Source organism: Emys orbicularis, chromosome 8 (genome assembly GCF_028017835.1).
Source record: "Emys orbicularis isolate rEmyOrb1 chromosome 8, rEmyOrb1.hap1, whole genome shotgun sequence".
In the NCBI taxonomy this organism is placed as follows: domain Eukaryota; kingdom Metazoa; phylum Chordata; order Testudines; family Emydidae; genus Emys; species Emys orbicularis.
The window spans coordinates 40,709,698-40,732,837 of NC_088690.1; the positions used below are offsets into that span (position 1 = coordinate 40,709,698).

Here is a 23,140-nt window from a genome sequence, read left to right on the forward strand (position 1 = left end):
AAAGAGGAAGCAAGAGATCAAACAGGCATTCCTGTATTAGTGCCAGGCACTGACCTAAGGTTGCTAGGTTTCTAATTAGTCATCTGGGTATATTCTGGTATGCTGGCAGCAATATGATTGCTGCTGTTTTTTACATTCTCATACACTTATACCTCTGAGAAACTTTTCTCACATAAGTATCCCATTGATTTCACTTGGACTGCCCATGTAAGTAGAGTTACTCATGAGTTCCTTTTTAGGACTGGGCCCTCGAGAATGAGTAATCTTGATGGATTGGCTGTGCTGAATATATTGCATCAAAACAATGCAAACTTTTAAAGAAAATCTCCATCTATTAGTGTGAGGCCTGATCCTAAGAGAGAGGACACCTAAAATTTTGTTATTAAACTTTTGTGAGGGAAACCTATATTAGCATATTTAGATGGGGGAAATTTTTTATGTGAATGGGTTTGAGCATAGACAAGTAATGGTGTGACTGGGTTTGGACTGGGAAAGCTTTCAGTGTCGGAGGGAAAGGTTTCTATCAATATTTAAAATGTCACTGCTTGGTCCTCCAATATCAGAGATGCCAACGTGTAACATATTGGATTCATTTAAATATTTAGATGCAAGCAGGGGAAATTTTAGATGCCAGTATATTTTAGCAGAGAAAACTTTAGATGTTGGGGAGTTTCACATGGAAAACTTTAGAGGTGACTCTGGAAAGGGAAATCATTCTATGGGGGCAGGTTTGGGTGGAAAAACTTCCTTTTAATATTTTACTTGCCAGAACCTCCTCTCATAAAATTGACTTGTGCAAGGCAATTTGTACACAGAAAAGTTTCTAGGTGAGTAGTCTCCTGCAAACATTGCGTATAAAAGTTAATTTCCTGAGTGGCCTGCATTCTTCCTTCTCTCCAAGTGCCATTCCTCTCTTCTGGCACAACCAAGCCCAGAGTCCTTGGTCTGCAATCCCTCCCAGTAGGCCCAATTGGGGCAATTATTCTGAGATGCTCAGGAACAATTATGGAACTTACAGATATGGTGTTTCTAAGATGACTCTTGGTACATGTTGAGTGTGTAAGCACTACACGGACTGAGCAACAGAGAGTGTGTGTATGGTCTCAGGATGTCAAACTTACTTTTGCATAGGGCACCTGAGAGAGGAGAACATGCTCCCTTCAGCTCATGAAGTTTATACTGCACAAGCCAATATGCTCCGAAGTCTATCCAACATATAAAGCCTTATGTACGTAAGTGTTTAATTTACTGAAGTCATCTTCCTCTACAGGCCCCACACAAGTTGTAATTCTTGTGCTTGGCATTACACTCTCTGTGCTTCCACATGGGTAACAGAGACCCCAAAGGGAGTGGGAATGAGGCAGGGCATGGCCCTGTTCTTTCCACTCCTCACCAGGTCACTGAATGGGCCTAGGACACTGGCTGGAGTATGCTGCACCCAGGGCCGGCTCCAGGCACCAGCCAACCAAGCACGTGCTTGGGGCGGCACCTTGTAAGGGGCAGCTAATCTTGGGGTGGTGGGGTGGCGCTCGGGTTTTTTTTGTTTGTTTGTTTTGTTTCGGCGTGCAGCGCTTGGGGGTTTTTTTGTTTGTTTTTGGTTCGGCGGGGTGGCACTCGGGTTTTTTTTGTTTGTTTGTTTTTGGTTCGGTGGGGCGGCACTCGGGGCGGGGTTGTTTTTGTTTCGGCAGGGCGGCGCTCTTTTTTTTTTTTTTTTTTTGCTTGGGGCAGCAAAAAGTTAGAGCCGGCCTTGGCTGCACCTCTTGAAGAGGTGTAGCAGTGAACAAAGTTATCTTGCATTCTGGGGAGCTCCAATAGGATTTCTGTCCCTTGTGGTGGTCTGACTCCACCCTATTCCAAATGCAGGGTTATGTCTTTAAGGTATGTTTTTTTAAAAAATTCTTTGACTACAGCTGAAATGTAACACATTCCATATCAACTCAACTCTTGTCTCTATGATGTTTTGGGAGGGTACGTAGCCCGTAGAAATGTATATAATGCTGGGTAGATGCAAGATGGTTTCTATCCTGTAGGGAGAAACTAGCAGAAATAATGATGAAGATCGAAGGTTGGATTTTTTAATATGAAATGTGACACCTTTCACTGCTAAAGTACATTTATTTAAGAGATTTTATCTTTGGGATATCTACCTTCCCTTTTTTAACCCATGAACGAACATAACATTTCTACCTAGCAGTAAGTTACAATGTAACAAAGCTAACAAACTGGTTTGCCAGCTCATTTGCATTAATATTAAACTCAAAAACAGAAAAGACTACCAAGCCAAGAAAACTCAAAAAATAAGGTAAGTATATGGATAGGTTGGAAGCAAGCAAACTATTTCACACCTTTTTAGCCTATTTATCCTTGTAATCTCTATTGTAATGGCTAGTGAACCATCCCTTAAGTGAATCACTGTTGTGAAAAAGCCCATAAACAATATATTGTAGGTGTTACATATAAAAAATACAATTAGTTTACACCTCTAAGCTATCTGATATAGCTGTCAGGGATAAAGTATGAACAACTATGGGATAAAAGACTTAAAATCAGAGCAATTCCATGCAAGAACAGATGAGCATGCAAGGCCAGTTCTTGCAATTCTTACTCATGCAAAACTCCCATTGACTATAGTGGGAGTTTTGCTCAAATGTAGACTGCAGGATTGTTTCTACAAGAAATATATACAACTCAGGGGACGGGAAAAAGCTTTTTTACTTCACATAGCTGACCTGTACTTGGCACTTCAGAAGCAGAAAAATGGTCACGTTATATGAAAGAAACAAGTCAAGATAAAGTGGCAGAAACCATGTCTTATAGCCCTGAACCTCTGATAGCTGAAAGGTATGCTATGCATTCATGATGGACTGTGGAATGAATATGTTGTGGACACAGCCAGCTTCCGAGAATAACATTCTAGGGAAGACAGGCAGGTAGGAAGTCTGTGTATTGTTTCCTAAAATCCCCCTCAATCCCTCCCACTAAGAAGCTGAGATACTAGAGCACTAGGAAGATATTAAACCATGAATGAGAGGGAAACCAGAGTGGAATCAATTGGGGATCTAAAAGAAGAAAGGAGACAATTACTAGGAGTGTGAAATTTGAAACGGACATAATTAGAACTTGCAGCAGAATGTTACTGCTCAGGAAACACAAGGATAAACAAATAGGGCCTTATTCTGATCTAAATGATACCACAGCTACTCCACTGGAACTCCAGAGTTATGCCAATGTACCATCGGTGTAACTGAGATCAGAATCAGGCCCTCAGTTTAAAGAAAGAGGTAGATATTTTAAAAGTATAGGAGATGAGAGAGAATTTTATTTTATAGAAAATACATTTAAATTGGAAAAACTGTCTTTTTTTGTAGCCCAGCAGTCTGAGTCTATTTGTATTTAATCATGTACAGTTTAGTACTATGGGCCAAATTATGATCCTAGTAACATCAGCATGAATCAAGAGTAAATTCAGGAAGTTACATTAGTGAAAAAAATGGTGTAAATGAGAAGAGAGTTAGGCCCATATTGTTCATTACTTTACTTGGTGGTTTTAGGGAATTTTGCTATGTTTGAGATCGTAGGTATCCAATATCTAAACCAAAAGAAAAGCCCTTAACCACTTAACCAGAGGTTGTTACACAGATACACTGATTATGAAATACCAGAATAATCTTATAACTTACTTTTTCACCAGGAGCTCCAATAGGACCTTGTGGACCAGGAAGCCCCTATTAGAAAGAAGCCAGTGTGTGAGAAATCAGGGATAATAATATACATACATTTTCCCTATTAATCTGTTTAAACATAGCGGCAAATATAAAATATAAGTGTGTGTTTTTTTTAAACCAGTTAGATAAGGAGCTTTGTGTGAGCCTTTTGCACAGGCTACCATTCTGGCATCAAGTCTGTAACAGGATCCTATTCAGAACCCTCCTACAGGTGTGGCCGTTCCTGCTGGCATTCCAGGAACACTGAATGAGTCATTTTTCTTGCAAATGAAAAAGCCCTCTGCAAGCTTGCTTTAAAATTCTGCTCCCACTGTACTATGTACATTTTCAGCGTTATTTATAAAATCCTTCATGCTTTATCAGTCCTGCATATGAAAAGCTAACCCTATTCTAATCTGTATACATTAAACATTTATTTAAAGAAATGTAGTATAACCTGTGGGTTACTGAACACTTACTTGTGGACCTGGGATTCCTTGTTGACCAGGAGGTCCTGGTTCCCCTTGAGGACCCTACCATGCAAAAAATACAGAGGCATTAGGTTTGGGCTTCTGTGTTACAAATCTTCATTGTCAGGCCTAAAGAAATATAAGCACATCTCTGTGTTTTCCCTCTTTTAAATCTACCAACTAACTGTCTCTCTAGTCTGATTTTCAAGTTAATTTATATCACCAACATTTTATTAATGTGGGGCTAATTCCACCCATACTTACACCCTGAGAGCTGGAGTCTGAGGGCTGCAGGAGGTTAAATGAGGGCAGAATTTAGGATTGAGCAGATGGTACACAAGGCTGTTCTCTTCAATATAACATCGAGAGGAATCTGAATTTTAGATTAAACAGTGATGGAGGTAGGGAAGGGGAAGGACTTTTGACAATCCCAAACCTCTGCTTGTTTCCCTAATTATCTACCTACCAAGTTTCCTTTTGGACCTGGGGGGCCATCAACACCTGCAACACCCTGCAACAAGAACAAAAATAGAGGCAACACTGGGCGGAATTATTTTTTACTGGAAATTGCACATCTAAAATACCTCGCTCTTTATGCCATACGTACAGGTTGTCCTGGGGGACCGGGTGTGCCCCTGGGGCCCAGTAGTCCTCTTGGACCCTGAAGAGAAGATACAATTCATATTAAAAATGTAGGTGCAATTCCTCCTTACAAGCGGGTAGGCCGCAGGAGTAGGAGGGAGGGAGGCAGTACAGCCCGACAAAAGGATTCATACTACATGGGATCCTCCTGACCTCTGCCCTGTATCGAGAGCACACTATGGGTTGAAGGAACCTTTTGTTGAGTAGCTCTGTCTCTCATACCAGAGAAAGGTTGAAGGGGGAGATTTTCTCCCTGCCACTGCCTTGAACACTGGTGCAGCACCTTCCACAGTCACTTGAACTGGGTGCCGACTATTTATGTATTTAATGAAAACAAGGTGGTTTTAATGATTTCTGTCATGTTCTGTATTGCTGTGGAAAGTGCTGTCTTTCTTGGTAGTAAAATCTCTGCTAGATAGCTGAAAATTACTCATTTGGAGTCTTTCTCTTTATAATAAACAAATAGAAACTCTTCCACAAGAAGAAGGGTAGACCTGCTCCCACAAGCAATTGCACTGAAATCAATGGAACCATTCTTCTGAGGAGGGGGAGCAAAATTTGTTCCCTACCATTATTTTTAACTTTCCACAGTGTAAGTGCATTTTGTTTTTCATTATTTGTGTCATCAGACACTGTGGCTGAAGTAGACAGGCCTCATTCTCCTCTCTGTTTCTTCTTGTGTAAAGAGGATCCAAATTACTATCATTCTGACTCAGTAGCATTTTACACCCACTTTGTATCTGGAAAGGGCATATGTCAGATATTTAGGATAAAATTATCCTTTCTGAGCCAGGCCCTGGATCTCTTGCCTGCACTGCAGATCTCTGTTCTGCAGTGACAGCACCGGTGGAATTTCTACTGATATCAGTGGAATTCTTGGACATGTAACAATTGCGAAATATACAATAAAGAGAAGCAGTGTGGGCAAGGGAGGGGAATTTGGGTGAAATTTTGCAGCCACATATTCACAAAAAGCAGACTGTTGTGAAATATCCCTAGAGGTTTCAATAGGCTGATTATGTCCTCACTGTCCTCATGTAAATCAGGAGTACGTCCACTGAAGTCAGTGCAGTTACACCAGAGTAAATGAGATAAGGATCAGGTACAGTGATTCTGGAAGTTGTGTACGCTGGACTGAATTCATCCATGAATAATTCCAGTCATGTTAGTGGAGTTACACCCCAGAAGAATCTAGCCTATTGTTTACTCTCCATACAGAACTGCCACTTTTTTCCCTCTGGGAAAAGCTTAGTAGAAATGAATGAAAATCTTACAGTGATTTTGTTCTGCAAAACAGTCAGCATGCATACCAGAAATAGAATAGTAAAAAAGCTTCGCTTACAGCTTCACCTGGGAGACCTCTGGGTCCAACTTCTCCATCTTCTCCCTGTCATTATAAAAAGGAATAGAAGGTTTAGTGTGAAGAGTATATGTCACCGAAATATTCCTCTTCTGGGAGGACTTGCTTTAGATGTTATTGTATGTATTAGTGAGCTGAAGTTACTAGTAACATACTCTTGTTCCATCTTCACCGGGTGCACCAGGAGGTCCTTGTGGGCCACGATCTCCCTGTAGAATTAAGAAAGCCATATTAAAATAATGCAGGTTACAACTCTGGCTGCAAACAACAAGAGATGGGAAAGTGAAATACCGCTTTAGCTGCATAATGGTATGTCAGAACATCTTCACTGTAATAGCAAACAGGTACAAATCTACATGTTACTTGGCAGAAGTTTTCGTTTAGAGGTGGATCCAAAATCTTTTATCACATTAATGTGAGGAAGGATTAACATTTCAGAAATGTTCAATAATCATATCATCGTTACTGCATGTAAGGCTGGGTTCTGCCATCAGAACATAAGAATGGCCATACTGGGGCTTTTCAGGCGTACGTACACAGAGCCTTAGCAGATTTTGGACCGATGTAGTTCGGATTTATTTCTCATTTTTAAAGAAGGCTAGTGTGCTGCATAACTTAAACACAACTGATTGGGCTCTTTTTGGAGAGGGGATTTTTAATCAGTGATCTCCTTATAGGACTGAATAAAATTGTTCATGCTGAGTCTTCTAGCTTTAGCAGTGTTTCCAAGGTGCTGACCACAGCTGTGAATCCTAGAAAAGTTATATGGAATCACTCTTGAGTGTCTCTATTCTTTTTCTCCTTCAGAGTGCTGCTGGGGAGGTTTCGGTGATTGCTTATTTACCCCCAGGTGTCTCTTGTATAAGGGATGACAGGTGTTTATTCCACTGCCCTTCTGTTCAATGTGATTGTGGGGTCATTAAGAAAGATAGTGAGGTTCTATTAACTGCACCTTTGTTGCCTCAAAGCTGAGTTACGTTCTACATGCGGCTATGTCTTAACACTATTCAAAAACATTCGCTGGTGCAGACAGAATGCTGCTTCCTATGTGTTAAGCGATATTTATTGAAGGCAGCACATGACACTTGTAGTCCATCATCTGGCTTCTAATTCCTTTCTGGGTGCAATTTAACATATAGGTTTAAATCTATAAATCTTTCAGGTGGTTGGCTCTTGGTTTATCTGAGAGGCTACCTCTGTCTTCTTGTAATACTATGGCAGTCGAGATCATCTTAGGAGCTTGGGTTAACAATGTCCTGGTTTAATCATGATGGGGCCGGAGGTAGCTCATTATCAGTAAGGTGTCCTCAGCCTTCAAATTCTCTTCTTCCATTGGTCTGCTAACACAGAACAAGGTCTGAATGGATAGGATGGGCATGGTGAAAGTCTTTAATTTGGGGGATGTCTAAGATAGTTTTAGTTTTAGACTGTTTATTATTCTTTCACTTTTATATACATTTGATACACCTTTGGATAGGCATATTCTTCATCAGTCTAAATACTTAAATTGCATGCAAATTCATAGATTCATAGAGCTAATGCCAGAAGGGACCATTAGATGATGTAGTCTAACCTCTTTATATAATACAGGCCATAGAATTTCATCCAGTTACTCCTATAGTGAGCTCAGTAATTTGTGGTTGCCTAAAGCATATGTTTTCCAGAAAGACATCCGGTCTGGAAATTATAGTATGTGTTCCCAGTTCAAACATGACTAGGCATGAAAAGATTCCTAAAAAGAATATGCTAAAGGTTGGTGGTTTTTTTTTAAACAACATCAGTATTCTTGCAGATAAAATATAACTACAGGAGAAAAGGATTTATTTCTTTTTCCACTGTGCTTTTTTATTACAGGGAGTACAGAGGTGAATGTTTATGCAAACAGCTCCTTGCATTATGTCCTCTCACTACACATGAATCTGAATGGCTGCAGTTATCTGCTTTGGCTTTGAATGGTACTGCTTTCAGATTTGTCATACTTTCTAAATATTTAGAGGACTCCCATTTTAATATAAGTATTATAGTTATTCCCAAGCAATGGGATGGAAGACTTGAAAAGTCTTTCTTTATTTCTTTTTATTAACATTTTCAGATATTTTACATTTGTTTAGAAAATATGAATTTGATATCCATATTTCTGAATAAGAACAAAAAAGGTTGCTTTCACTATACAATTAAAGGTCATAAAGTTTGCCAACTCTGCTACGCCATATTAGAAAGCAAACATAGATCTCTTCACCCTAAGGGCTTGGCTACACTTGCGAGTTACAGCGCAATAAAGGAGCCCCGGGCGCACTAGCTCACTACCCGTCCACACTGGCAAGGCACGTAGAGCGCTCTGACTCTGCGTCTACAGCACTGCTGGTACTCCACCTCGGCGAGAGGAATAACGTTTGATGAGCCTTGACTACACCACCCGGGTGTCAGTGTGAACAAGGTGTTGCGTTACTGCACTCTGATCGGCCTCCGGAAATGTCCCATAATCCCCTTAAGTCAAGTGGCCACTCTTGTCATTGTTTTGAACTCGCCTAGGAATGCGGATATGGCCTTTGAAAGCTCTGTTTCTGACAGCCGGCTCCGAGACAAAGCAACCATTATTGTGGAATGCTGTGTGAGAGAGAGAGAGGCGGGGGGGGGGGGAGGTCTGCTGCTGTCTGAACTTACAATACAGCATGCTAACATGCTCTCAGCCCCCCAAAAACCCATGCTCTCTCCCCCCACATACACACAACACATTCCCTGTCACACTCCACCCCACCCCTCCCATTTTAAAAGCACGTTGCAGTCACTTGCATGCTTCAATAGCTGCCCATAATGTACCACTCCCAATGCCGTTGCAAGTGCCGCAAATGTGGCCACACCAGTGCACTTGAAGCTGTCAGTGTGAACAGATTGCAGTGCTTTTCCTACTGCACTCTCCGAAGACCGGTTTAACTCAAAGCGCTCTACATCTGCAAGTGTAGCCATGCCCTAAGTCAACTTTGGAAGAGTTGCTCAGTCTTCAGAGGACACATGAGAGATGCACAGTGATTAGATCAGTGATACTCAGTAGGTGGCCCGGGGCCCAAATGTGGCCCGCCAAAGCTTCCTGTGTGGCCTGCCAACTCACCTTAAAACAATGTTTATAATTAAATTCACGGACAATGATGCACTGCCTATCATTTGCCTATGCCTTCCTTAGTAACTTACTGGCAGTGCTTAATTTGTAATGAAAGAAGTGCCAGGGCTCAGCCCAAGCAAGCCCCAGCACAAATTAAGCAATGGTTGAGTGGCCAGAGAGTGGCGACTGCTGGCTGGGCACCCAGCTCTGAAGACAATGCCACCACCAGCAGCAGCACAGAAGTAAGGAGGGCAATACACCATACCACACCACCCTTACTTCTATGTTGCTGCTGGCGGCAGTGCTGCCTTCAGAGCTGGACAGCCGGAGAGCAGCAGTTGATGGCCGGGAGTCCAGAGGTGCCAGAGCTATGAACTGCCACGCCTAGAGGGGCTGGGGCTCAGGCACAAATTAAGCACTGCTTATTGGATCTTAAATTCTTGCGATAGGGTTGAGCTAGGACGCTGCCCATGTTTTTCATCAGTGATGGAAATTGAGCCAAAAGTAAATGCAAGTGGGAGTAAATTTTGCAAAGTTGACAGCAAAAACCGAGGTTTTAACCCACACTGGACAGTGGGTTTTCTATTTATTATGCCACCTCATTTAAACGCAAAACGTTTGTGTTTAATAATCCAAACCACTGTATCTATCTGTGAGGTCATCAACATGAGACGTCACTTTGAATCAAAGCATGGTAACTTCAACATGGCCTGTCCTCCTGGCAGTGTTGCAAGATGTGACAAAATTGAAAATCGGAAGTCTTTGTATCACACTTCAAATGTCATTCTCACAACATCAGCGACTGCAAAGGAAAAAGCAACAGCTACTTCTCTTTGAAAATGTTGGTAATAGCTAAAAAGAAAAAGCCTTTCCTGGATGCCTAGCTTGTGAAGGAGTGCACGTTGGAAATGCTGGAGGAGCTTTTTGCTGGAGATAAAAACAAAGATGACATTGTGAACTGTGTGAAGCAAGTTCCCCTGTCTGAGTCCAGAACAGTGCGAAGATTGGAGGTAATTTAGGAGGTTTATTTGTTAGCACTGATTTCTGATTTTAAAAATGCCAACATGTCTTTTGCAGTGGACGAATCAAGCAATTTAAGTGACACTGCCCAGCTATGACTGTTTGTTAGATTTTATGATAGTGAAATTTTCAAGGAAGAATTTTTGTGCTTAGTACCATTAGAAATCTACGCCACAGGAGAGAGAATTTTTGAAAAGTTAAAGGCTTTTTTGAAAAAATTGGTTTAGATCTGTAGAAAGTAAACTTGCTTGTTACAGACAGAGGTCCCTCTATGACAGGGAAAGAGAAGGGCTTTGCTTCACATTTGGAAGTGATACACCCTTCATTAAATACACTTCATTGCATCATTCACCAGACTGTCTTGTGCAGTAAATTGTCAGGGGACTTAAAAAAAACAATGGGTATTGTGATGAGATTAGTGAATGAGATACGTTCAACTTCTATCTTCCAACTTCATTTCTGAAAGCTCTTTTACAAGATGTTTCAGCCAAATACAGTGATCTGTTGCAGCATAATGACATTCACTGGTTAAGTAGGGGGCGTGTGATAGAGAGATATTGTGCGCTTCAAAAAGAAAGAATAGAATTTCTTTCAAACTACAAGACCAACATAGCTTGTGAGTTCCTGGAATTTACGAATGAAGTCCCCTCTATGTCACAGCTAGCTTTTCTGTGTGATACTACTGGTGACTTGAATTCCCTCAACTTGCAGCTCCAAGGCCGTGCAAGCAGTCTCAGGGATCTGTTTGGAAAAATGTGCGCCTTTCAGAGGAATCTTAAAATCTTTCAGACAGACTTAACAGAAAAGATATTGCACTTTACCACATTGTGTGTTGTTGCTACCAATGAAACTTGGATCAAAAATTTTAAAATGTGATTTGAGAATTTTAAAATTTCAAAGGATTTGCTTTTATTTGTTTGTGATCCGTTTGTTGGCCCTACTGATGAACTCTGCCCTTCTGAAGCCAAGAATATTCTTGATTCATAGACTCATAGACAATTGATGAAGGTGCCCTTCAATTAGAAATTGTAAGGCTCCAGAGCTCAGATATCTTGAAGACAAAAATTCAGAAAAATGGGACTTGTTGATTTCTGGACTCAATATGATGACCAGTTTCAGAATAGCCATAATCTAGCTATATATCTCTTAACGATGTTCAGATCAATGTACCTCTGCAAATCTGGGTTTTCTACTATGAACATTATAAAAAAACAACACCGCAATCATCTGACAGATGAGCATCTTCACCAGTGCATGTGCCTTGCCCTGACCGCCTATAAACCGCTCTTCACAAAGCTTGCCAGAGATTGTTGATGTCACCTCTCCCATTAGAGATTGCCACAAATCTGGGTAATAATATTGATTTATAAACTTTGTTAAAAGATAAAAACACTAATACTTACATTGCAATCAAGGTGTTTATTTATTGGCAGCTGAAGGTTTTTATTATTATTATTTTGTTAGCCTTCTGCACAAATGGCCCACCTCTTGACATAAAATTCTCAAATTGGCCTGTGGGTAGATCTAATTGAATATCACAGGACTAGATCTTAATGTCTGGTACCCTCTACTGGCCACCTACAGATCAACCCACATTTCAAATCTGCAAACAGCTGCTTGTTTTATTCTCTAGGAAGAAAGGGTTTGATGAAAAATGATTGAGAGAATTGTGAACTGTAGTAAAAGTAAGAGTTCCCTCTACACCACATACAAACAGGACTGAGGAGAACAACAACAAATATTACTACAACACACTACACTATAGGAATATGGGGAGTATTCAATGTCGCCCCAAGTTCCTGGGAAGTGTAGCTACTGCACTAGTCCTTTGAAGATTGCAGCATATACTTCCATCTGTGGTTCGCTAACTCCTCTCTCGAAGAGGGTGGAATCATTATCCTGCCTTCTTCTAGTTCCTTCTATCATGGCTAAGACTTACAAGAGAACTAGCAGGAGAACCACATTCAGGAGAGTACAGGGAACTGCAGTTGTGACTAGCGCTTGCAATAGGGATGCATTCCAAGAGGAAGACTTCTTCCACCACTGCTGTACAGGGCCAGACACAACCAAAATTAGCTCTCAGATCTGGTCTTTCTCCAAGTTCTGGAATGTTGATATTTGAAGTGTTTGGATTGATTCAGTCCTCGTCAATAAGCAATACAGCTTAGCATTGTAGGTATTCTTGATTGCTACTTTGTTTGAGCAAGCCTTTTTAATGGTGTTAAAAAAAATTACAAGTCAAGGATGTTGTTTTCCATGAACACGAACAAACAATTGCAAAACTTTCTGAATTAATCTGTGTTCAGAGCTGTTAAAGTCTGTGTATCCTCAAAGCAAGGGGGAAAGGATGGCCTGTTGTTGGGGCACTGCCCTAGTGGAAGGGAGACCCGGCTTCAATTCATTGCTGTGCCACAGACTTTTTGTGTGACTTCAATTCCCCATCTGCTCCTGGAGAGGAGAAGGCACCACTGGCATACAATCTGCCTATTGAAACATCATGACTACACTGGTCATGGGATACACACATCCTCAGCGTAGAACTTGTACACTGGTATATTGCAACTTTCTTCTAATAATCAACTTCAACCCATTCGGCAGCTGGAGTAAATCAGCTGAAGTAAATCAGCATATCTCCATTGACTTTAAGGAAACTACTTCAATTTACACCCATTGAGAATCTAGCCCAAATCTGAAAATATATTTAAATAAAAAATATGTATGTGGATCGTTAACTATAAATTCATGTTACTGGAATCCTTACATGAAATGCTTGTAAAAATACAATTCTGACACTATACTGCAACATGAAATTCTGACATGTTCTCTGACTTAACTCTCTCCATAGTCCTAAGTTATTTTTTTAAAATGAGGTGATGTTACTACTACCACCACTTTTTTATAAGCTTTCATATAAACATTCATATTTATCTTACCCTGTGACCTTTATCACCAGGTAGACCAGGAAGACCATCAAACCCTCTATCACCCTAGGAAAGAAAAAAATTAGAGACTTTGAAATTACTATTACACTTTGTAATATTCTTAGTAAATTACACCAGCTCACTGTGGGCTAAATTCTACCCATGGATATATGTGCACATCTCAACAAGTCATTTGGAGTTGAGCACATACATCTGAACATCAGAATTTGGCCCTGTGTGCATCAAAGCAGAGGAAGCTGCCATGCACCAGATTTTACACCCCACTGTAATTATGCCATTATAAATTTAACATCAAGACCAAGGGCTTGATTCTAGTCACACATTATACTGGTATAAATCAGAAGTAGCTCCGGTGTAGAAAACAGTTACAGCCATGTAAAAAAAAAAGCAGCCTAAGTGAGATCAGAATCAAGTCCAAAGAATCAAATTACTTAAATGTTACACTGCTGTCCATTACCATGAATTACCATATTTTTAAATGGATGATTCATGCTCAACTTTTGCTTCTTATCTGGTTGTCTGAAGCATCAATATTTTCATTGCAGAATCACTTTCTACATTGTTTTTATATTTGCAGTGTGGTGGAGGGCAGCTTAATGCCTATTTAAAATGTGCATCATCCATGCCATGATTGAAATACAACCTCAGATCTCGTACCTTTGAACCAGGTTCTCCTGGCATTCCTCTAGCGCCATCAGCTCCTGGACGACCCTGAAAACAATACAAACATTTGAAGATGCCAACAACTGACATCCAGAGTAATGAGAAAGTGTTAATTCATTTGGATTTCAATTTAATTTTTTACCAGATATATGATACTCACTCTTTTGCCAGGTTTCCCACTTGGACCAATGGAACCTTGAATACCTCGAGGACCCTGAATTTAAACAAAACAGTCTTTAAAATCATACTATATGTGGCAGCAAAAAGCTAGAACAGTTAGCTAAACAAAACTGCCAAACATCTCAGCTAAACAACAATTTAGGAATACAGTGTTAAATACCAAGATTGTGATTTTTCAAAGCTATCTAAGGGAGTTCCCACTTCCTATTAATTAGTGATGAAAATTGGGCATCCAAATCCCTTGAATGTCTTTGCAAATCTCAGTGTCATGGTTTACAAATCTTGTTTTAGCCATGTTAAAATTAAATTCACCTATATTTAATGAGAACTTATATTTACACAGCACATTTTATCCAGAGGGATTCCAAAGTATTTCACAGACTGCACACCGCATTCCGCTTTCACATGTGCATGTGATTCTCATTGAAGGCAGTTCTAGGTGTTTCTAAGGCAGCACTCTTGTCCAAAACTAATATGTACCTTGGGTGGAAAAGTCCGCTGAAAAAAGCCTCCGAATCAGTACCCAATAATTTAGGGCAATGCAGCCAAGTGGTCTGACCCTTTAAGGACCTGCAAAGCCAGGGAGTAGCAAACCCTGATCTAAGGAGAAGCCCAGCAGGCATGTGTTGGGAACCAGCTAAGCAGCAGCTAATGACTGGCTCTGATTCTCAGCTTGAAGACATGAGTGGTGACCTAGCTCTAGAAGGGGAGGAGGAGGGCTAGGAGAAACTAACAGTTTCCTTAGCAGCAGCAGAAGGCTGCAATGAGGCAGGCTGGCCCTGTGGTCTCCCTGAGGTTAAGGGAGTGCTGTGAACCTTGACGTACTGGAGGGGGCAGAGGACCCAGCCATATCAGTCCAGAACATGGCTGACTGTCCGAGCTTGTGGATAGCTTCACCCGACCACAAAAAGAAATAGAAAAAAAAAAACCTAACAAAGGACCACACTGGAAATGTAGGCAGGAAAAATGAAAGACTAATCGGCTATTTGTAATGTAATACTAGTGCCAAGGTGGAATTTAGGATAGTCACTTAATACATGATTAAATATGTGTACCCAAGTTGGCATTTGGCCAGGTGACAGGTGTTAGCACTCCAGACTTTTTAAAAAAAGGTCATAGTTTCTTTAATGGTCACAAGTGCTTATGACCTTTGTTTTGGATCTAAGTTTAAAGATTCCAACTGGCCAGTACTCTCTAACATCAAGCTGGGAGATAGATGCAATAATTACTAAGAAGGAAAGGGATCATCCATTGAGTCAACAACACCACTTCTTCCAGTGTCAGAGTTTTTCTTGGAAATTTCCTGTTTAATTACTAGTCACGTTAAACCCTGCTCAGTTTATGAGATTTGATCATATCACAGCCCAAGGTCATATGACTGCAGACATTGATGCTAATGGTACTTATGAGCATGTACAGTACAGAGCAGAGAAAAGAGCTTGCAGCACCAATTTTAAAACTGGTTTTCAAGAGATGACACTCTACATGTGATAACTGATCCTCTTTACAGAAAAGCAGCTTGTTACTTTCACATTTTAAAATGAACAATCTAGGTAACTGTTTCATTTGCTGCAGCGTTGTACATGAAAAACTATTCATCTTCAGTTACATGTAAAAAGCTGCATATGGGAATGTATTTTCATATGCTGAAAAGGTAATATACTTAAAAATGAAAGGATGTTGTATTGTACCTGGGGACCTGGGTCGCCACTTTCTCCTTTAATACCTTGTGAGCCAGGCCCGCCCTATGTAACAAATGCAAAATACAGTGAGTTTAGTTATCCAGCTTAAACTTTAACTGGATAAACTGTTAGCTAGTTCTAGAAATTAATTACAGAAAATAAAAGCTTTTTCATTAGCTATTATGAAACCATCCTATGCAATTACAGTACCTGAAAGATCATTTTGTAAAGGTCTGACAAACTTGGAGCCAAATCCTGGTCTCATCAAAGTAAATGTTAAAACTCCATTGACTTAAATGGGACCAGGCATTGACCATTGTGTTCTAAATTAATGTTTGCCAGGTAAATATCAGCTCAGTAAGAACATGAATCATTAAAACATGTCTGCTTCCTGCATCAAGGAGGAGACAGCAAGACCTGAAAGTGGATCTTTAGCACCCTTGTGCAACTGTAGAAATAAAGCACAATCTGACTGCCTGATCCAAACCTCATTGAAGTCAATAAGAGTCTTCCCATTGGTTACAATGATCTTCTGATCAGGCCCTTAAACATGTGACAAATCTGTATACCTATATTTCTACATTGTTATAGCATCAGACAGATAGACACAGAATACACTCCTTGCTTATTATTTACTCTGAAATTTTATCTCATAGTATTATTCTGGGGCTTAAAAACAGCACTATACCAGATCCTCAGCTGGAGTAAATCAGAGTAGCTAGGATCTGGCCCAACATTTTTCACAATCTGTTTGCCTTTTCCATTAATATTGGTTCCACTGAAAAACATACCAACATAATTCAAAAAGAGTAACCAACAGAGTATACAAATCACAAAGTGATTGGTGCATTTCTGACTGAATGCTTGACACCAAATATTGTGTACTTAATATTATACAAACTTTGCTGAGACCAGGGGTCTGATTCTCCTACTGAAATGAAGAGAAATTGCTCTAAGGTCCTGATCTAGTGCCAACTGAAGTCAGTGGATCAAGCCCTAAGTGAGGCAAGAACCAGGCCCTGAGTTGTTGCTTCCCACTAGGACAGGTGACTGTTAGCAAAGATTTCTCTGTATCAACCTAGTTTTTAAACAGTTTTAAATTTGCACAATCAATGGAAATGACCTTAGACAAAAAAAGGATAAATAATCTACTTTAATTAACACTGTGAATGCTAACACTTAATGTAACTACAACTCTGCTATGCTAAGAAAGTGCTTTTTAATAATACATTTAATATGATTCTTAATGTATTTAATTGGTGTTCTCACAATTAAATTAGCAAAATACATGACAGATTAAGGCCAAGACTTCCAGAAATGACTAGTGATTTTGGGAGCCTTGTTTTTTCATTGTTCACCTTGAGACTTGTTCAAGGGGCTTGATCTTTCAGAGGACAGGTGCTCAGCAATGTTTGAAAATTAGATCCTTTTTCAGATATTTCAAGGTGAGATATCTAAAATCTGAGGCACCCAAAATTACTAGTCACTTCTGGAAACCTTGGCCTAACATTTTGCCAGATCAGAAGAACTGGATTTCTAGAGCCTCCTGGTGGCTTAGTGGCAAAATAGCTATTAATGTGGTTCATTCTCTAGCCTTTCCATACAAAGAACCACCAATGCTTCTAATATGTAAACTGTTGGTGGTATGTAGCCAGGACTATCAGAAAATAGAACAATATACTAGCAATATTGCACCACTCTTTACAAATGGATTCAGTGTTACCACAGTTATATAATGGTAATGCCAGTATGTACTGAATGCAATCTTCTAGTCTCTTAATTTACACCAGTGGAAATAGGGTATCAGTTGGTTTGTTACCTGGCACCAATTTATTCTGATTTATTATAAATGTAATGGAATTTGCCTAACTGTGATCAACCAAAAGTCTGTGGGTCAAGTTCTCTGCTGACAGACAATGGCAATGCCATTGACTCTGGGAGAGTTATGCCACTGAAGAATTTGCCCCTCTGTATCTGTTTCAAAGTTACAATTAAAGCCCAATGATTTTAGCTGAAATTGTTTGTTTATATGTTTATTTTTATTGACTGGGACTCAGCTGAAACCACTCAGTTTTACCTAGATAGACAGAAAGTGCCAGTTCTTGGGACTGGCCTTTTGGGGTTCAGCATAACTTGGTGAGGAAGGGGTCCTTTGCAGCTACATGATGCTGGGGCCACAGGGTACCAAGCCACCCCAAGGTCCAATTTACAGCTGTGGCAAGATTACGCCAGCTGCCAGTAGTCTAAAGGGCCATTGCAGCGGCTAATCATCACTGGTGTATGAGAGCTCCCAGACAGAGCCCCATTCTCTCCATATATACCCTCATCACTATGTGCTGGGACATAGAGCCACTATGCCATTTTTATGCACCCTGGGATTTCCTTGTTCACAAAATGAATCCTTAGGGAGTGCAGTTAAGACAGCTTTTTGGCTACATTGTGCTACTAGAACAGTGGCTCTCCAACTTTTGTACTGGTGACCACTTTCACATAGCAAGCCTCTGAGTGCGACCCCCCCCTTATAAATCAAAAACACTTTTTTATATATTTAACACCATTATAAATGCTGGAGGCAAAGTGGGATTTGGAGTGGAGGTTGACAGCTCGCGACCCCCCGTGTAATAACCTCATGACCCTCTGAAGGGTCATGACCCCCAGTTTGAGAACCCCTGTACTAGAACAATATATGGCAGCAGTATTAGGGTTAAGAGCCTGGACTGTGGATTCTATAGAAGATAGATAAGATGTCATTGTCCATTTGCCCCTCCTACCTGCTGATCAATACTTCATCCAGTGAGCTATGAATTAGGGAGGGAGATGATGACAGGAGAGGGGAAAGGAGGTAGAAAGATGGGGCAGGGGAAGTGACTTAACAGTGATGTCACAATGTTACCACTCAACAATGAGCTGTTTCTGAGGGAGCACATAAAGGCAGTGAGGGGCCAAAAAAGATGGAGGAAAAGTGTTTGTACTCCTGATGTTACAATTATACCACCTCATGAATGTTTCATGGATACCTGTTCTACATTAATAACCTGCTTTGCTATTAAATAACATTAAGCATATTTTTGTATATATTTTACAACTAGATGTGTGTTTTATGTCATTACGAGAGCTAAACTTTCTCTTTGTACTGCAGTTCATCCACTGTTTTTCAAAGCACATTGTTAAAATACAGCAGTTAGCGATCACTATAATCACAAAACAGGCAAAATATCTGCCAACTTAGCCATGCCAACAAAGCAGACTAAATACTGCTTTCCAAACTAAGTGAATCCTTCCAAATTTGTATGCTATACTTACTCTAGAGAAAAACCCTACTGTCTGGCTCCAAGAGGATAAATATAATCACCTGAGATAATTTTAGAAAAGACTTGTTTTCTACAAAGCCTATAATCTTGGTTCCAGCAGTTATCATTTTACATTGTTGTTGCTATACTTAAATGGCTTTTTGAAACATGGTAAATGCTAAATTACAGCATTTTGTGGATTATTTGAGTCTACAATGTATCCCATTGCCTAAAAGAGGAAATTACAATTACAAGATTGGTCAGGTGATTTACAAAGTGCAGAGCCTCCTACCTGATTTTCCACTTTTCTCACATGTGCAATACTTTTAAAATGCTGTGTAGAGATAACAGTGGCAAATGTACTGGTGACCTAAGAACTATTTGATATGCTTGCTGTTAAAAAGCTGTGATTTTTGTTCCCTGAAGACTGGGTACTGAACTCAGAACATTTTTACAACCACACTGACAGTAATATCCTTCAAAATCATTCAATATTAGTCTGTGAGCCAAATTCAGCCCTGAAGTAAATAGACACAACTCTCTTAGAAGTCAATGGGAGTTGTGTCAATGTACAGTACTGACTTACTTTACCTACGATGAAAAGGTAAGATTATTCTGCAACATTCCCTTTCAGTTCCAAATATTTACCATAGTAAACACCCTGAATACTGAAAGGTGTGGTTATCTAACTGCACAGGCTTATTTAGTTATATAAGGCATTCACAAGTTTTAAAGTGTACTTTATCCATACATACAAAACATTAAATTAGCTTACAGGCTGAACTTCAGACCCCTCAAAAGAATATGGACTCAAATTCTGGCCTTAATTATACCAATGAAGTCCCCAGTCAAATCACTTTTATTGCATGGGTGTAAGTGAGGCAGAAATTTGGACCATGCCATTTTAATACTTGTGTATTCCATTTTTTATCCTTGTTTTGTTTAACATACCACAGGACCTGGCCTTCCAGTGAGTCCCATGGGACCAGGTGGCCCTCTCATAGCGATCTGTTAAAAAAATGAAAAAAATAAAAAAAAACATATTTCAAGGGGAAGCTACAAAAATTACATAATATTCATTGCATGGCCAGATTATTAGTAATTAATTCATGCTAGTGGCTGGTGACTAAGGTTAACTGCATGTTCATGAGTAGATGTTTATTTTGCTGAGCTTAGCAACTGGCAACCCATATTAAAAAGATTGTGTGTATTAAGCTGTCACAAGTGTGATGCATACAAAATATTACTCAGCAATTGTCAGTTACTGTTTACTAAATGAGACTATAACAGACTATGCATACAAATTTATACTAAGTTTGTCCTCCACTCCCATAAAATCAGTATATTTTCAGTAGGAATAAACCACTGGTAACCCTAAGAACTGGATGTCTGTCTTTGCAATTAAGAAGTGTTCTTCTATTGGACTAAAGAAGACGCTTTAGTATTTCATGCCACTCTCTTCTGTGCTATCCCACACTGATGATTGCTTCTATCTCTCAATTAAACCATTTGGACCACACAGCGAGAATGAAGCATGATGGTGTCACCATACATATACACATTCCAGAGGATATATTACACTTTCCAGAATTAATCAAGGGAAGACAGACAGTAAACTGATTTGGACAGTTCATCAACCTGTCATCCCAAATTCCTCCACAACTCTGGTCAGATGCTCTGCTGCTCTGCTGCCGTGGCAAACCTATGAAATCTGTTGTCTTCACTCCCACAGTTCTCATCTTAACATTCATGTGTGAATCAATGTCTCACGTGTGTGTGGGGGTGAATATGTGTGTGTTAATATATAATATTCACGACTTATTGAAACGTTATTTTTCATTTCTGCTTTCAGTACTTCACTCAAACGTCTATATCATCTGCATCTATCTCATGTTTTCTTTTTCTCTCCCCTGTATAACAGGCAACTTCACACAAGTCTCCTCAGTTTTTGCAGCTTTATTTTTATTCCAGTTTAACATTCTTACCCTCGCCTGCTGAAGAATAGCTTGGGCTTGAGCTTCTTGAGCTGAGATTGTTGGGCCCTTCTCACCATCTCCACCAAAGCGGAACTACAAATATCACACGAAGAAAAAGAATTCACAATTAGCCAAGTTAGAAATATACTTGTTCACTGCAACTACAGAAAGTGCTGCTTAGGGTATTGGGCCAGATTCTTTACTCCACTTTTAATCTGGTGTTGCTTCATTAAACTTCAACAGAGTGTAAAATAAGACCCACTGGTTCCAGTATGAATATTAAGTTACCATTAACAGAATTTGAGCCCAGTTCTGCTCCCATATAAATAAAAGGTAAAATTTCTGTTGATTTCACTGGAATCCTTTTATTTTCATTTATACAATGGGCCATTAAAATGCCACATAGGAAACCAGAATGGATTCCTGTTTTATGCCAAATTGTACTAACGATGAAATGCCACCAAAATCAACTAGTACCATGTAGCAAAAGCCAATACAACTTTAGTTAGTAGCAGGAGAAATGCAATTCAATTGATGTCAAGATTTGATATTAAAACAGTTTGATATCTGATGTGGAATAGTTTGTGTCCTTTCCTAAGTTCTCAACTTAAATGGATGTACACAAGGCTTCTAAATAAGAATTCAAATATTCTTATCTAGATAGATACAACTGATATTGTACATCACATAACATATAGAGAATATGTAAAGCAGTCTAATCAGTCTAATTTGTCTAATTATAGTAATTATACACTAATTAAAAAATATACTAATTATAGTAGATATAAATGTTAACTGGAAAATGGTTTATTTCACTATTCTCAATTCTCCAAATTTAGTGTGTCCTGAATGTGGTGATCAAATTACTTTGTGGTGCCAAAACATGGGACCAGATCAATCCCATCTTCTGTCAACTTCTGACTTTCTCCAAATTCAGTTAAATTGCCTTCTTAACAGAGCCAATTTTAGCATTTTTAGCCTGGTCATGAAACAATTTTTGCTGCTGCTCCAAGTATAAATGATGTCTCTCCACTGCAATCATATCATTATGCTGAAGGAATGGTTTGTGGAAGGGCCAGCAAGCTGATTCTATGGGGCACCTACAAATGAAGTGATCTTTTATTATTATTATTAATTATTATTATTTATTTATTGAAATGGGAAAAGGATCATCAAGATTCTGCCCCCAACACCCCTGCTTCCTGCTGCAGAAGTGGAGCCCCCTCTTTGTGTTGGTGTTCATGTAGAATTGTCAACATTTACAGTAATAACAATCATAATTAATTAATAATAATCAAGTTGGAGCTGCCCAAATTAGCCAGGGGCAGCTGGGGCCCATTAGCATGTCTGTGTGCATTCTGGTGAATTCAAGCACTATGTAAGATGATGGATACCTACACACCTCACAGGGGGAGCATTTGCCCATGTTACAGATGGAGAAGCTAACACTGAAACATTAAGTGATTTGATTAAGTCCTTGAGATAGTCACTGTTACTGCAAAGATTAGAATGCAATACTGCCTGGTTCTTTGTCCTCTGCTTAGTCCATTAGACCAGGGCAGGGCGCTGGAACAATTTGTATAGCGGGGTGCTGACAGCCATTGAACCAGATTGTAAACCCTGTATATAATGGAAACCACTTCAAGTCAGGGCGTGCTGCAGCACCTACGTTTCTCATGCTATTGGACAGAACCATTGTACTATGAGAATACACTGGCTGCTCAGCAGTGTTGTTAGTGAAGGTGCAGGAAGTAAATAGGAAGGAGCTTGTGGCAGTCAGCAGTGAGGGTGTCAGAAGTGTCCTGAGCAGTAATGATCCTCACAAATGCAAATTTATTTGTGTACCTTCCAAAATTAAGGGACGCATTTGATGGATCCAAGCCCTGAGTGCTATAGTGGGGACCATGAACAACCTGTGATGTTCAGGATAATTGCAGTGACATACTTTCAACTTTAATGACTGATTTATGTATTCAAGGCTATCTTTGCAAGGAAAAGGGCTAAAAACATTTTTTTAATAAAAGCTGAGATTACCCTTAATATTTAGAGGTCCCCTTTACAGTAAGAGGGTGTTATAAAATACATACTCCTATTGTATCTTACTTTTTTTG

The 23,140-nt window shown here is 39.7% G+C and overlaps 1 protein-coding gene across 4 annotated transcripts in view; it reads right to left on the reverse strand.

Moving 5' to 3' along the window:
• COL11A1 (collagen type XI alpha 1 chain) overlaps window positions 1-23,140 on the reverse strand; it is a 225,255-nt gene that overhangs the window by 118,759 nt on the left and 83,356 nt on the right. For all 4 annotated transcript variants that reach the window (XM_065408835.1, XM_065408833.1, XM_065408836.1 and 1 more), the window contains 12 exons: window positions 21,039-21,122; window positions 20,005-20,061; window positions 15,773-15,826; window positions 14,062-14,115; window positions 13,896-13,949; window positions 13,230-13,283; window positions 6,332-6,385; window positions 6,159-6,203; window positions 4,782-4,835; window positions 4,641-4,685; window positions 4,184-4,237; window positions 3,681-3,725 (listed from right to left, as the gene is read on the reverse strand). In XM_065408835.1, coding sequence (XP_065264907.1) covers window positions 3,681-3,725; window positions 4,184-4,237; window positions 4,641-4,685; window positions 4,782-4,835; window positions 6,159-6,203; window positions 6,332-6,385; window positions 13,230-13,283; window positions 13,896-13,949; window positions 14,062-14,115; window positions 15,773-15,826; window positions 20,005-20,061; window positions 21,039-21,122 — 654 coding nt within the window. The remainder of the gene's footprint in view (window positions 1-3,680; window positions 3,726-4,183; window positions 4,238-4,640; window positions 4,686-4,781; window positions 4,836-6,158; window positions 6,204-6,331; window positions 6,386-13,229; window positions 13,284-13,895; window positions 13,950-14,061; window positions 14,116-15,772; window positions 15,827-20,004; window positions 20,062-21,038; window positions 21,123-23,140) is intronic.